Source organism: Myotis yumanensis, unplaced genomic scaffold (assembly GCF_028538775.1).
Source record: "Myotis yumanensis isolate MYYU_CA2020_CCGP unplaced genomic scaffold, mMyoYum1.0.hap1 SCAF_12, whole genome shotgun sequence".
Taxonomy (NCBI): domain Eukaryota; kingdom Metazoa; phylum Chordata; class Mammalia; order Chiroptera; family Vespertilionidae; genus Myotis; species Myotis yumanensis.
In genome coordinates, this window is record NW_027223763.1 from 61,450,061 (window position 1) to 61,466,761 (window position 16,701).

The following is a 16,701-nucleotide window of genomic DNA, read 5'->3' on the forward strand; positions in this document are numbered from 1 at the left end:
AATCAGAAAGAATGTATGAACACCTGTGTTCATAGAAGCACAATTTACAATGGCTCAGGTCTGGAAACAGCCCAAGAGCCCATCAATAGATGAGTGGATAGGAAAGCCACTGAAGAGAAACAATTGCAATTGCATAAGTAATGCCTCCACCTACTCAGACAAAACTAACGTTTGCTGTCAGTGTTCAGGGCTGTGGGCCCCACTGACACCTGGGTCCTGGCTCAGGAGGGGAGGAGGTCACCACTGAGGACAAGGGCCCTTCACACAAACACTCCCAGGGGAAGGGCGAGGGTCCTCACAGGTTCTTTTGTCAACAAGGACACAAGCCCCTCCACCTGGGGAGAATTCTAATGACCTCAGGATGGGGTGAGCCTGCCTTCAGGGGGGCAGTCCAGGAGAGCTTGGGCTGAGGACACTGTCACTCCAGAGGAAAAGCATTATTAGAGCTTACATCGTCCGTGGTGCTAGGAATATATTACTATCTTGTTATTAGAATCTCCAAACCTACACCCACCAGCAAAAGAACCAGGATTCCTGCTGGGGGTATTGGCAGAGCCTGAGGAGAATTAATGGCCAGTACCAAAGCTGGAAAGAAATGGCAATGTCTACAGAAGTCCTGACCTAGTGGCCCCCGTGAAGCATAACCACAGGGCCCTGCAGGAATGGGTTCTAGAAGAAAAACATTACAGAAACTCGTTCACTAAAAATCTCATACCTGTTGTGCATAAAACAGTAAACAAACCTCAGTCCTTGGTTCTAAAGAGATTATTTACCAACCATGGTCTGGTAAGTACCTGACAAAACACACAAACCCACAGAGATGAGGGAGTGTGACGCCCATGTTGCCCAGAGTCAAGGCAAACTTTTATTTCTACTACAAAGAAGAGCAATATGTATGTAATATATCTATATACGAGAGTATGTACCTGTGTGAGTATTTACACATCTACCTACACTTTGACTTTAGGACAAAGACATTTCTCATTTGACTATTAAGTATCCACTTGGATGGCACCTCTGAAGTGTATGGTGAAAATCAGCAGTGTAGATTGATGACATCTTCTTAGAACACCTAAATTAAATGAAAACCAAAAAAAGGAAATGGAAGTGGAAAGAAATGCTTAGAAAATGAAAATTGTTGTGTTCCCTATTTAAGGGCCATGCTTAGAAAGAAGGTCATTGCACAACTTTTGGCCCAAGGTTGTTCACCAGACGCCCAGCTCAGCCAGGCCAGCAGCACCCTCATTCGCCCATGGCCCTCCTGCTCTCTGTACTCACCGCCCTGGTGGTGTTCAGCGCTGGCCCTGGGGGAGCTCTGGGCTGTGACCTGCCTCAGGACCACGTCCTGCTCAGCAGGGAGAACTTAGTGCTTCTGAGCCAAATGAGCACGATCTCCCCTTTCTTCTGTCTGAAGGACAGAAAGGACTTCAGATTCCCCCGGGCAACGGTGGATGGCAGCCAGGTCCAGAAGGCCCAGGCCATCGCTGTCCTCCACGAGATGCTCCAGCAGGTCTTCAACCTCTTGTCCACAGAGAACTCCTCTGTCACCTGGAACACGACCCTCGTGGACCAACTGCACTCAGGACTCCATCGGCAGCTGGAAGACCTGGACACTTGTTTGGTGGAGGAGATGGGAGAGGAAGGATCTGCCCTGGCCATGCAGCGCCCGACCCTGGCCTTGAAGAGGTACTTCCACGGCATCCGTCTCTACCTGGAGGAGAAGAAATACAGTGACTGCGCCTGGGAGGTTGTCAGAGCAGAAATCATGAGATCCTTCTCCTCAATAACAGCCTTGCAAGAAAGGCTAAGAAAGAAGGATGGAGACGTGGGATCCCCCTGAAAGGACTCTCAGGGATGAATGTGCCACATCACGTTTGCACATATGTCTTGAGTCAAGTCAAAGGCTCTTAGGTCATCCTTAGTCACAGAATTTATTAAGTTTAATTCAGCAAGTCTGTTGTCAGGGTATGAAGCATGAAAATGTTATGAAATTTAGCTCCTGGGATATCAGTCCCTAATATGTTACTGTGGTGAATGCTATTTATTTATTTATTTATTTATTCATTTATTTATTGTTTCATTGTTTTTACTTAGTATTTATTGTTTTATGTTATCATATTGAAATATTTACATAACCAATATTTGCCCTTACATTGTATTAAAATTTACAAAACATGTTTACTTTTTTGCCATTATTTTTGTATTTCGCTTTATTTATTAAATTCTTATCAAAATAACTTCCTGAGTTCTTTTATTCTGAAAACCTAAATCCTTATATTTTTCTACATAGATCTACTTCAACATACTACTTGTCTACTAAGTCCTATAGCGAAGTCCCACCACTTCTCATACAATGCCTATCAAAAGCTGGGAAACCATGGAATTGATAGAGTCCTAGAAAGTATGGAAGATGTTCAGTACGTGTGTCTGAGGTTTAGTTGATTTATATTCCATCAGCAAGGAGCAGTGCGTAGAAATATCTGAGAGGAGCCATCTAGAGTGGAGTGGAAAAGCTTTATGGTATTTGTTGGCTGTTCCTGGCACCTATACCTTTCCCCCACTCTGTCTGAGTCCGACTTTACTGCATTATTTCCCTCCCTCATATAACCTCTTTGCTCTCCTGACTTCACTGCCCACCTGCACAGGTGCTCTGCTTCTGTTGTGTTTTCAGCTTCAAGGTTTCCACTCACAGTAAAAGCAAACAAAGAGAGTAGAATTGAGTGGAAGCTCTAAGTTTGTCAAGTCCTTTGTAGGCAGGCCAACCACTTGGGTTCCCTCCTGCAGCAGGAAGATTTTCTGTAATAAAACTTTGCTTTTGCTTATGTCTTTGTCCATGAATTAATTTCTTTGATTTCGTGAGACAACCAAGTGGGACCTGAACAATCTATAGATTAGATTCAATGCAATGCCTATTAAAACACCAAAGACATATTTCACAAATCTAGAACAAATCCTCCAAAAATATATATGGAACCAAAACAAATCCTGAATAGCTGCAGCAATCTTGAGAAAGAAGAACAATGTTGGAGGGAACACAATACCAGATATTGTTATTCTACAAAGACACTGTAATCAAAACATCCTGGTACTGGCACAAGAACAGGCATATAGATCAATGGAAAAGAACAGAGACACCAGAAATGGACCTACGCCATTATGCTCAATTAATACTTGATAAAGGAGGCAAGAGCACACAATGGAGTCAAGACAGTCTCTTTAATAAATGGTGTTGGCAAAATTGGACAGATACATGCAAAACAATGAAACTAGACCACCAACTTACATCATACACAGGAATAATCTCAAATAGGAGAAAAGACTTAAATGGCCCTAACCAGTTTGACTCAGTGGATAGAGCATCGGTTTGCGGACAGAAGGGTCCCGGGTTCGATTCCGGTCATGGGCATGTACCTTAGTTGTGGGCACATCCCCAGTAGGGGGTGTGCAGGAGGCAGCTGATCAATGTTTCTTTCTCATCGATGTTTCTAACTCTCTATCCCTCTCCCTTCCTCTTTGTAAAAAATCAATGAAATCTATTAAAAAGACCTAAATGTAAGTCCTGAATCCAGAAAATCCTAGAAGAAACCATAGGCAGCAAAATCTCAGATATCTCTCATAGCAATAGGCTTATGGATACGTCTCCTAGGGCAAAGGAAACTAAGGCAAAAATAAACACATGTGACTACATCAAAATAAAAACCTTCTGCACAGGATGAGGACATATTTGTAATACCTTAACTAATAAAGAATTTTTTAAAAAATAAAAATTAAATTAAATTTAAAAAGCTTCTGCACAGCAAAAGAAACCATCAACAAAATGAAAAGGGAGCCCAATGTGTGCGAGAACCTTTTTGGCAATGATACATCTGATAAAGGGTTACTATCCAAAATATATCATGAACTCATACAACTTAACAAAAGAAAGACAAACAAGCCAATTAAAAAATGGGCAAAGGACCTAAATAGACACTTCTCCAGAGAGGACATACAGATGGCTAAGAGACATATGAAAAGACTCTCAAAGTCACTGATCATCAGAGAGATGCAAATTAAGACAACAATGAGGTATCACCTCACACCTGCCAGAATGGCTAATATGAACAAATGACAAGTGCTGGTGAAGTTGTAGGGAAAAAGGAACCCTAGTACACTGCTGGTGGGAATGCAGACTCATGCGACCATTGTGGAAATAGTATGGAGTTTCCTCAAAATAATTAAAAATGAAACTCCCATTTGACCCAGTGATCCCACTTCTAGGAGTATATCCTAAGGGAAACCAAATACTCCAATCAGAAAGAATGTATGCACCCCTGGGTTCACAGCAGCACAATTTACAATGGCTCAGGTCTAGAACCAGCCCAAGTGCCCATCAGTAGATGAGTGGATAGAAAAGCCACTGAAGATAAATGATTGCAATTGCATAAGTAATGCCTCCACCTACTCAGACAAAACTAACGTTTGCTGTCAGCGTTCAGGGCTATGGGCCCCACTGACACCTGGGTCCTGGCTCAGGAGGGGAGGAGGTCACCACTGAGGACAAGGGCCCTTCACACAAACACTCCCAGGGGAAGGGCGAGGGTCCTCACAGGTTCTTTTGTCAGCAAAGACAAAAGCCCCTCCACCTGGGGAGAATTCTGAGAACCTCAGGATGGGGTGAGCCTGCCTTCAAGGGGGGAGTCCAGGGGAATTTGGGCTGAGGACACTGTCACTCCAGAGGAAAAGCGTTATTAGAGCTGATATTGCCTGTGGTGCTGGGAACATATTACTATCTTGTTATTAGAATCTCCACAACTACACACACCAGCAAAAGAACCAGGATTCCTGCTGGGGGTGTTGGCACAGCCTGAGGAGAATTAATGACCAGTTCCAAAGCTGGAAAGAAATGGCAATGTCTACAGAAGTCCTGACCTAGTGGCCCCCGTGAAGCATAACCACATGGCCCTGCAGGAATGGGTTCTAGAAGAAAAACATTACAGAAACTCGTTCACTAAAAATCTCATACCTGTTGTGCATAAAACAGTAAACAAAACTCAGTCCTTGGTTCTAAAGAGATTATTTACCAACCATGGTCTGGTAAGTACCTGACAAAACACACAAACCCACAGAGATGAGGGAGTGTGACGCCCATGTTGCCCAGAGTCAAGGCTAACTTTTATTCCTACCCATGTTGCCCAGAGTCAAGGCTAACTTTTATTCCTACTACAAAGAAGAGCAATATTTATGTAATATATATAAATACATGAGTACATGTGTGAGTATTTACACACCTACCTACACTTTGACTTTAGGACAAAGACATTTCTCATTTGACTATTAAGAACCCACTTGGATGACACCTCTGAAGTGTATGGTGAAAATCAGCAGTGTAGATTGATGACATCTTCTTAGAACACCTAAATTAAATGAAAACCAAAAAAGGAAATGGAAGTGGAAAGAAATGCTTAGAAAATGAAAATTGTTGTGTTCCCTATTTAAGGGCCATGCTTAGAAAGAAGGTCATTGCACAACTTTTGGCCCAAGGTTGTTCACCAGACGCCCAGCTCAGCCAGGCCAGCAGCACCCTCGTTCGCCCATGGCCCTCCTGCTCTCTGTACTCACCACCCTGGTGGTGTTCAGCGCTGGCCCCGGGGGAGCTCTGGGCTGTGACCTGCCTCAGGACCACGTCCTGCTCAGCAGGGAGAACTTAGTGCTTCTGAGCCAAATGAGCACGATCTCCCCTTTCTTCTGTCTGAAGGACAGAAAGGACTTCAGATTCCCCCGGGCAACGGTGGATGGCAGCCAGGTCCAGAAGGCCCAGGCCATCGCTGTCCTCCACGAGATGCTCCAGCAGGTCTCCAACCTCTTGTCCACAGAGAACTCCTCTGTCACCTGGAACACGACCCTCGTGGACCAACTGCGCTCAGGACTCCATCGGCAGCTGGAAGACCTGGACACTTGTTTGGTGGAGGAGATGGGAGAGGAAGGATCTGCCCTGGCCATGCAGCGCCCGACCCTGGCCTTGAAGAGGTACTTCCACGGCATCCGTCTCTACCTGGAGGAGAAGAAATACAGTGACTGCGCCTGGGAGGTTGTCAGAGCGGAAATCATGAGATCCTTCTCCTCAATAACAGCCTTGCAAGAAAGGCTAAGAAAGAAGGATGGAGACGTGGGATCCCCCTGAAAGGACTCTCAGGGATGAATGTGCCACATCACGTTTGCACATATGTCTTGAGACAAGTCAAAGGCTCTTAGGTCATCCTTAGTCACAGAATTTATTAAGTTTAATTCAGCAAGTCTGTTGTCAGGGTATGAAGCATGAAAATGTTATGAAATTTAGCTCCTGGGATATCAGTCCCTAATATGTTACTGTGGTGATGCTATTTACTTATTTATTTATTTATTGTTTCTTTGTTATTACTTAGTATTTATTGTTTTATGTTATCGTATTGATATATTTACATAACCAATATTTGCCCTTACATTGTATTAAATATACCAAACATGTTTACTTTTTGCCATTAAATTTGTATTTTGCTTTATTTATTAAATTCTTATCAAAATAACTTCCTGAGTTCTTTTATTCTGAAAACCTAAATCCTTATATTTTTCTACATAGATCTACTTCAACATACTACTTGTCTACTAAGTCCTATAGTGTAGTCCCACCACTTCTCATACAATGCCTATCAAAAGCTGGGAAACCATGGAATTGATAGAGTCCTAGAAAGTATAGAAGATGTTCAGTATGCATGTCTGAGTTGCAACTGATTTATATTCTGTCAGCAAGGAGCAGTGTGTAGGAGTATCTGAGAGGAGCCATCTAGAGTGGAGTGGAAAAGCTTTATGGTATTTGTTGGCTGTTCCTGGCACCTATACCCTTCCTCCCACTCTGGCTGTGTCTGACTTTACTGCATTATTTCCCTCCCTCATATAACCTCTTTGCTCTCCTGACTTCACTGCCCACCTGCACAGGTGCTCTGCTTCTGTTGTGTTTTCAGCTTCAAGGTTTCCACTCACAGTAAAAGCAAACAAAGAGAGTAGAATTGAGTGGAAGCTCTAAGTTTGTCAAATCCTTTGTAGGCAGGCCAACCACTTGGGTTCCCTCCTGCAGCAGGAAGATTTTCTGTAATAAAACTTTGCTTTTGCTTATGTCTTTGTCCATGAATTAATTTCTTTGATTTCGTGAGACAACCAAGTGGGACCTGAACAATCTATAGATTAGATTCAATGCAATGCCTATTAAAACACCAAAGACATATTTCACAAATCTAGAACAAATCCTCCAAAAATATATATGGAACCAAAACAAATCCCGAATAGCTGCAGCAATCTTGAGAAAGAAGAACAATGTTGGAGGGCACACAATACCAGATATCATTATACTACAAAGACACTGTATTCAAACCATCCTGGTACTGGCACAAGAACAGGCATATAGATCAATGGAAAAGAACAGAGACTCCAGAAATGGACCCAAGCCATTATGCTCAATTAATACTTGATAAAGGAGGCAAGAGCACACAATGGAGTCAAGACAGTCTCTTTAATAAATGGTGTTGGCAAAATTGCACAGATACATGCAAAACAATGAAACTAGGCCACCAACTTACATCATACACAGGAATCATCTCAAATAGGGTAAAAGACTTAAATGTAAGTCATGAAACCATAAAATCCGAGGAGAAACTATAGGCAACAAAATCTCAGACATCTCTCATAGCAATAGGTTTATGGATACGTCTCCTAGGGCAAAGGAAATTAAGGCAAAAATAAACAAATGCAACTACATCAAAAAAAGCTTCTGCACAGCAAAAGAAACTAACAACAGGAAAAGGGAGCCCAATGTGTGGGAGAACCTATTTGGCAATGATACATCTGATAAAGTGTTACTATTCAAAATATATCATGAACTCATACAACTTAACAAAAGAAAGACAAACAAGCCAATTAAAAAATGGGCAAAAGACCTAAATAGACACTTCTCTACGGAGGACATACAGATGGCCAAGAGACAAAGGAAAAGATCCTCAAAGTCACTGATCATCAGAGAGATGCATATTAAAACAACAATGAGGTATCACCTCATACCTGTCAGAATGGCTACCATCAACATATCAAATGACAAGTGTTGGTGTGGTTGTGAAGAAAATGGAACCCTAGTACACTGCTGTTGGGAATGTAGACTGGTGGAACCATTATAGAAAACAGTATGGAGTTTCCTCTAAAACGTCAATATGGATCTTCCATTTGACTCCTTTTTGCTTTTAAATTTAATCTGCCCAGGGAAAAAATATTCTTAAGTCAGTAGGTCGTGTTGTGTGGTTTTCTTAATTGAACTTCAGACTCTTTAATGAAAAAGTTTCACTTTCTGACAAAAATCTGTGTATAGCCCTGAATTTAAATGACGTCAGTTTTCAATTCCTCTTTTTAAAAACTGACACAACTTTAGTAGTGGCCACACTGGAAATCATAAAGATTAAATAAAATAATATTTGCAAATTATAGACTGAGAATCTGAACATAGGGAATGATTGTTGTCTTTAGTGTTGATACAGTCACCTTATGGTCCACATTTAGCTAAGCATAGACAAGCCAAGAGGAACTTTGATTGCATCTTCTTTAACACTCTGGGGTGCACCTGCTCAGCTCCCCAGTAAATGGCAACTCTAGGAGGAACGCATGAGGCCAAAAGGGGTAAAGAATTGTGAATTTATTAGGTCATCTGGATACCAGGAATGCTGAGTCCCAAAATGGCACCATCCCCAAAGGTACAGATTCAGAGGCTTTTAAAGGTCTCCTGGCGGGTTTTTTCTGGGCAAAGAATTCTCTGTGCAAGTCTGCATTCCGGGAAACTCCGTAGGGGAGAGATAATAGTCTTAGCAAGTGGAATGTGGTCTAAGCAAGTGGAATGTCCATTGTGAAGTGGTCTAAAGGTCAGTTCCCAGCAGAGGAGGTATAGATTCAATTCTTCGATCAGACTTAACATTCCAGCCTTTTTGTTTTATGGAATAGGGACAAAGGCCATATCTTCTGTATTTACTTCCTGCTGAGGCAGAATGACGAGATCACAGGAAGATGGACTTTGATAGTAGTCAGCTGGACGAGGGATGCAGCAGCATCATTTCCCCAAGAGACCGGTTTGTGAAGGCTCGAAAATGGTCCTGTTGAATGACTTGGGAGGTAAAAGCTTATCCCGAGGCTGTCACAGTGTCACTTGTCTGATTTTTCTGCTTTTCTGGGCCTGGAGTTGAAACACAACTGAGGCCTAGATGTTATCTTTAGGGGGGAAAAGATCAGGGGTCTAAGTTGCCTGACTAGTGATATGAAAGGGGAGGACAGGTTACCCTGGGGGTGAGGTTATTGTTTTCCCAGTTTTGCCTCTTGCTAGGCATCTAGAGGTTTCTTGTAGGTTCTGAGACAGGATTTCAAAATAGGATGAGCAGTGGTTAGGCCCCCTATGCCAGTTCCAACCTTTGCTGTGATGCCAAGGGTTATTAGGAGAGGGATTATCTGAACTGCCCTTTTGTTGGATATGGTGGGTTATGGGGACAGGTAAAGACTGATTATTGGGGGGTGAGAGATAGATGAGAGCACAGGTTCCTGTCCAGTTGGTGGAGAGACAGATGTATGTGTTCTCCCCACAGAGAAAGAAGAATCCCTGGTCATGGAGACAAGCTGAAAGGTGTAGAGAGAAGAGGTGGACTAAAGGGTATGAGTTTCCTTTTCCTGGTTCTGTGCTCCAAGCTGAGAGGGTAGTCACCATGGCACTACCAATAAGGGGTGACAGATGAGTGGTTGAGAGTGTATTGCAGTGAAAGTGGGAGGGAATGCTAGAATGGGCTGTTATCCAAGGGAAAAGAGAAAGGGAAGGAAAGGAGCAGTTGAAGCTGTGGGCCTGGAAGTTTGGATAAGAAGGAAAATGGACTGGCTGTAGGAAATAACCATTGGCTTCCAGGAAGACCTGGTAGTCAACCCGATGGGACCAATGGCAGTTCGGCAGTTCTTGGTTAACTGTGGTGTTGCAAGCTGACGATGGGAGATGGCCTTTTGTTATATTGCCCTGTGGCTTTGTAAAGCATAAAGGGGCTTGGGCAATTAGTGGGGTGTGTAGAGCGATAGGACCTGTGACTGGGAGGGAGGAAAGAGCTACCTTAGTAAGAGATAGAATAGAAGTACAGAAAAGACGGGAGGCTTAATTTGCCTGGGCTGTAGGATAATTACCCAGAAGGGTGTCTGCCTTTTGAAAAATACAGTTTCCTTTTCCTTTTTATAAGCTAGAGTGATTTTGCCTGATTTCATCTCTTGATTGGTATAGAGATGGTAGTACACTCTGAAGAGGAGAGGGAAAGGCAGAGCCAACAGGTCCTGGCTAAGGAGGGAATGGGTAAGGTTAAGTGTTCGAGATGAGTGGAGGTGAGAAAGTTCCTCATGGGTGTAGGAGAGGAGGGCTGGAATAGGATGAGAAGGAGAGCTAATTCACACTTCCAGGGTTGGGATTGTCCCAAGGCGGGGAGAGGGTATGTTTAGGTTCTAGAAAGAAGGAAATCTCATCCCATGGGTAATCAAAGACCCTTTGTAGAAGGCAGTCCCATGGGAAGGTGAGAATCCTGATGCAAAGGGAGAGGTGGCAGTAGCTCGGACCTGGAGGATTTGTATTGGGAGAGGAGGTGGGTTTTCAGGGAGGTCAGGGTTATTAGGGTACATAGGGAGCACCTGGAGGGGTGCTCACTCATTTTTCCTCTTCTTCTGGGATGCAAGTAAGGCGGAGTCTGGTTGGCCCGATAAGGTGGATGTAATACTTAGAGGACTCCAGCTCATGTGATGGAGGTGTTCCTGAGAGGGGTTTTAAACTGGAAAGGTGGAACCATGGGGTATGCCCTGATAGTTTAGCTGCAATTGGGGCAGTTAAGAGTACCTGATGAGGGCCTTGCCATCAGGGCTGTAAATTATTGATGGATTTCCTTTAGGAAAAGTAGGGGGGATGTCTCCTGTAAAAGGCCGAGGGAGGACCTGATCAGCATGTTCTTCAGTAATTGTATGAGGATATTTAAAATGGGGACATAGTCTCTGAGGGGGGTCTCTGTACAAGGGAAGTTTCCTAATAAGAAGAGTCTTCCATACATGAGTTCAAAGGGACTAAGAAAGGAGGGTGCGTGGTGGGGGGGGGGGGGGGGGGGGGAAATCCCCTGATGTGCTTAAAGGCTAGAGGTAGGAGAGTAGACTAAGGTTCTTTAGTTTCGAGAGTTAATTTAGTTAGGTGAGACTTAATTAAGGAATTTGCCTTTTCTACCTTGCCTGAAGATTGGGGCTTGTAGGGGGATGTAAGTTCCATAGGATGTTCAGAGTGGAGGAGACCTGTTGAGCTATTTGAGATATGAAAGCAGGTCCATTATCTGATCGTAATGAGGTGTGTAGGCTGAATCTGGGAATGATATGCTGAATGAGAGTTTGAGTGACTTTGGAGGACTTTTCAAACCTAGTGGGGAATGCTTCTACCCAGCCTGAGAAGGTATCTACTAAGGTTAAAAGATTGTGTGTGTGTGTGTGTGTGTGTGTGTGTGTGTGTGTGTGTTTTAATAGGGGTCATGTGAATGAAGTTAATTTGCCAGCCTTATCCAGAGATTTGGCCCCTTGATTGATGAGCGGGGGAAAGAAGGAGGTCTAACCTGTCCTTGGGGACATGCTGAGTAACAAGTAGAACAGGTTTTGGTGATATCTTGCAGGAGGGAGGCTAGGCTAGGACATGCAATGAGGGCTTTTAGGAGTTGTAAAAGCGGTCTTATCATATATGTAGGGAATTGTGAGTAGCCCGTAAGATATCACGGGCCTGTCCCTGGGGAAGGATATATTTTCCCTAAAATTTTAACTATGGATCTTCCTGAGTGTCCCCAAGAGCTAATAGGGACTGAAGTTCCTCTGGAGTGTATCTGGGTGTTATATGAAGTAGAGCTAAGAGTTGGGGAGATGGGGGCTTCCTCTGAGCCACCGCCTTGGCTTCCTGGTCTGCTTTGTTATTTTCCTGTATTACAGGATCATTCCTGAATCCGTGTCCTTTTCAGTGTATGCATTTTTTAAAAAAATATATTTTATTGATTTTTTACAGAGAGGAAGGGTGAAAGATAGAGAGTTAGAAACATCGATGAGAGAGAAACATTGATCAACTGCCTCCTGCACACCTCCTACTGGAGATGTGCCCACAACCAAGGTACATGCCCCTGACCGGAATCGAACCCGGGACCCTTCAGTCCACATGCCGACGCTTTATCCACTGAGCCAAACCGGTTACGGCTCAGTGTATGAATTTTAAGAAGGCTAGAAAAGGGGAGAGAGGTTCCTAAATACCTAGCAGGAAGACCTGTTGAGGTTTTCAATGATAGTGCCAAGGACTGTGAATGAGTGGTGGCAATAAAGAAAGTCTAGGCTCAGATATAAGGTGTTAAGCCACAGGAGAGAGCCTGGGTGGGGCTGCTTTAGCTTACTAGGAGAGAAGGGGTCCCTTTGGGCATCAGAGGTGATCAAGTCCTGACACACTGGACAACACAAACCTTCTACTCATTCACAAATAACCAGCTTTAGCCAAAAAGTAAACAATCAGCATTTACATTTATGAACACACTTTAAACACACTCTTACTTTCAAAAAAACATACTTTCAACAAAGTACAAGAGACCTTCTATAATAAAAACTAAGAGCAGGCGAATTAAAATGTGTCTAGCAATCAACGTTTCAGTATTTCATGCTATTTTAAAATATTTAGATGTTTATCATTTAACCCAGCAATGCTCCAAAGCCTTTAAGTTACCAAAGACTTTGGAAAATTATGTATAGGCATATGAGACTGGAGAAAAGGGCAGTGTGTGTGTGTGTGTGGGGGGGGGGGGGGGGGGGAGGCCTGTTCCCAGGCCTCTAGCTTAGGGGTGGGCAAACGTTTTGACTCGAGGGCCACAATGGGTTCTTAAACTGGACCGGAGGGCCGGAACAAAAGCATGGATGGAGTGTTTGTGTGAACTAATATAAATTCAAAGTAAACATCATTACATAAAAGGGTACGGTCTTTTTTTTTTTTAGTTTTATTCATTTCAAACCGGCCAAATCCGGCCCGCGGGCCATAGTTTGCCCACGGCTGCTCTAGCTGCTTGTATTTAAAATTGCTACATTTTTCCTTAGAGATAACATGCTAAGGTTGGGTGATAATGAGTTCAGCTTCTGATAGTAGTAGCCAGACTGTTAAGTAAGCAGTTCATAGTTTTGCAGTAACAAAAGCTGTTCTTTGGGAAGGGGGGCGTGGTGAGAAGGCGCTGGCTGAGGTCAGCGCAGTTTTCAGAGCATTAAAGGGCTGCGAATGCTGGCCTTGGGATCTGAAGGCTCAGTGAGGGGGTCCCTTCGCCATGTCATGTCACAGAGCTTTGTGAGAAGACTGAAGTTGGGAACACAGAGGTGAGAGTACCCAGGAAGCCAAAAAAAAGGAGAGTATTTCTTGTTTAGAGGAGGGGACAGTCCTGGAGGAGATAAGATGTTTATAGTCTAAGGAATGGCCTGGCTTTGTGGGGTGAGAGTGAAACTGAAGTAGATGACTGTCACTTGGGACACCTGGGTTTTTTGAGGGGATGTGTGGTACGGGCACTGAAGTAGAATTAGAAAAGAGCGAATGGGGGAATTTAGTAAGATGCAGTGTAGAGGTGAGGTGGCTAATGGCTGTGAAACTAATCCATCAACCCCCATAATAGAGACAGAGGAGGGGACAAGGGTCCCAGCAAATTTGGAGAGGGCAGAATAAGTGGCCTCAGTGTCAATTAAAAAGGAGATGGGCTTGCCAAAACCGGTTTGGCTCAGTGGATAGAGCGTCGGCCTGCGGACTGGAAGGTCCCAGGTTCGATTCCGGTCAAGGGCATGTACCTGGGTTGCGGGCACATCCCCAATGGGAGATGTGCAGGAGGCAGCTGGTCGATGTTTCTCTCTCATCGATGTTTCTAACTCTCTCTCTCTCGCTCCCTTCCTCTCTGTAAAAAATCAATAACATATATATATAAAAAAAAAAAGGAGATGGGCTTACCTGCCACCACAATCCTTACCCGAGGCTCTGTCCTGGTGATGTAAGTCTGTGGGGCCCTATCAAGGCCTGGGCAGCTTCAGTCTTCAGTGGCCAGTCCCAGGAGGTCTAGGAGCTCCAAACTGATCCAGAGGGTGGCCTTGCTGGACTGGCCGAGGTCCCACCTGGAGGGGTGAGACTAAAATCTGATTTCTAGTGGCCTTCCCTTCCGCACCTTGGGCAGGGCCCAAGTGGGGGGGTCTCGGGTTTGAGCAGGACTTGGTTCAGTGTCCTTCCTTGTTGCATTTGAAGCACGGGCCCAGAGGAGGCTTAGCCTCTGACTTACCCTTGGTTGGAGGACCGGCACTTCGTTTGAGGTTCATGAGAGTGATAACTAGGAGCTGGAAGGCCTCCTTCTGGGCCTCAGACTTGGCCTGATCTTGCCTTTGTTTTTGGATTTGGGTCTCCTCATCTCTATTATTCGAGACCTTAAAGGCCAGGTTAATGAGATCTTTTTGAGGGGTTTGTGGACCTGTGTCTATTTTTCAAAGTTTGCGGCGTATGTCGGGGGCTGATTGGAATATGAAATGAGTGTTCAGAAGAAGGGTTCCCTCTGGGGACGTGGGCTCTAAGGTGGTAAATTTCTGTAAGGCCTCTGTGAGTCGGGAGAGGAAGAGAGCTGGGTTTTCATTGGGGCCCTGAGTGATTTCATTAAGTTTGCTCAAATTCCTTAGTAAAGGTGGTCGTGCTGGTGGAAAAAGACCTGAGATGTCTCTCAATCTGTATGAGGTTGGACATGGGAAATGGGATGTGCCAGACAAGTGTTGTGGACAAGATTAAAGCACAGTCAATATTCAAATGTAAGATAAGTCTGATGGATATGTATATATTCAGTTAGAAAATAGTGGCTTGCGTAATTATTTGGAAGAGAAGTTAGTCTCCTAAACTGAAGTAAAAAAATATTGTATTAATAATACCTGACACACTTAGGCCTTCTCTCCTTGCTTTTCTAAATCCCGTTCTTCTATTCCCAATCACAATCATTTCCTTCCTCTCCAATGTAGAAATTCCCAGCGTGTTCTCCCTCTTTACTTCTCCTTCACCTGCACCCCCATTCATACAGATGTTTCCTGTTCCCTTGTGGTTTCCCTTTAAGAGTACAAAACCACCAAATAAAAGCAAAGTTGAGTGAAAGTTCTAGGTTTTTCAGAAACTCCTATACTAGTATAAGAGACTATTTTTTTCCTTCTGATGAATGCATTTGGAACTGAGGAATGTCCCTGTTGCAATGATGTAACTAACCATAACTGTAGCTATAAGGGATTGAAAGTCAGATCCATTTTACTCTGAACTATTAAAACATTTACACAGGAAGAAAGCCACCTATTGGCCCAAACAGACAAAGACATCCACCAAGTCTGCAGAGAGCTGGCTCCTTTCTGTTCTATGCAAAAAATCTGGTCCCTTCCACCTCCTTCTTCAAGCTACAAAGAGCCCAGTCCTGGAAAGAACTGGCCCCCATACTTGACTAAGCCCAGTTTCTTAACTTTTGTGTCTTAGAGAAGGAAAATACATCCTGCTTCAGGCAGGGCCTGCACTCTTTGAGCAGTGAGTACCTATATGGAGAGAAGCAGTCAGTATGTCTTTCTTTTGTTAATGTAAAAAAAAATAACCCATTCAAACCTGTAAAGACTTTTTGTGAGTTTATTTGTGGACAACTGTCAGGAAGTAGAATCTCAATGGATGGGGATAATGCTCCAGAGAATGGCAGTTTCTCACCTTGTTTTATATACTACAATCAAAGGAGGAGAAGTTAGAGGGTTACATGAAATCCATTGGTGATAGCTTAGGGAGTCTGGAGAAAGCAAAGTGGAAGGAAATCTCTGGGATTGGATGAAAAGTAAAATGATAAACACATACTTCTTTTACCCACGTGGGTACAGGATAGTTAGCAGTCAACAATTAACTCAATAACTATGAAGGAATTTATGGTCTCTGTCCTGCTCATTTGGTTGTGTCCTGAGGGGTCCGGAAAAAGGGAAGTTACAAGTTAATGACATTTCACAGGCATGTTATCTTAGATGCAAAAAGACAATAGGCTCAGCTAAGGTAAAGATTGACCTTTGTCAGGGAAGATACTGGCCTAGGACATGACTACCCACTATAAACTGCTTTTAGTTAAAGTTTTAATTTCAGACCACCCGTTGTGGTTACTTTAGGTCTTTGAGTTTGCAAAACTGCCATACAGGCCTTCCCGAGCTAATCAAGTTAGCATGTGGCCCTTTATTTTCATCCACACTTAAAATATATATATATATATATACTAGAGAGGGAGGAATGGAGAGAGAGAGAATGAGAAATATCAATTTGTTGTTCCACTTATTTATGTGTTCAGTGGTTGACCCCTTTATGTGCCCTAATGGGGCATAGAACCCACAACCTGGGGTATGGGAACCACACTCTAACCTACTAGAATATAACTGTGCCTGTAGGCTGCTCAGCTGGCCAGAGCCTCCAGCATCATCACTCCCTGGCAGTCCTGTAGGCCATCTGGAGGCTGAGAGCCTGCCTCCCTGGGTGTAGAGAAGCAAGGGAATCAGTTCGAAGGCGCATTAACTTTTTCTCAAAAGTAAGTTGGCAGTTTTTAAAATTCATTCCTACATTCAGATCTCATTGTTTGACTTTATAATTAG

General features: G+C 43.7%; 2 protein-coding genes across 2 annotated transcripts; both read left to right on the top strand.

Moving 5' to 3' along the window:
* Nucleotides 1-1,252: 1,252 nt before the first annotated feature.
* On the top strand, nucleotides 1,253-1,840 carry LOC139020559 (interferon omega-2-like). Its single transcript, XM_070430176.1, has one exon. It carries the CDS (start codon nucleotides 1,253-1,255, stop codon nucleotides 1,838-1,840), a length of 588 nt encoding a protein of 195 aa, XP_070286277.1.
* A 3,732-nt stretch (nucleotides 1,841-5,572) lies between these two features.
* On the top strand, nucleotides 5,573-6,160 carry LOC139020560 (interferon omega-2-like). The gene has a single exon (XM_070430177.1). It carries the CDS (start codon nucleotides 5,573-5,575, stop codon nucleotides 6,158-6,160), a length of 588 nt encoding a protein of 195 aa, XP_070286278.1.
* Nucleotides 6,161-16,701: the final 10,541 nt, after the last annotated feature.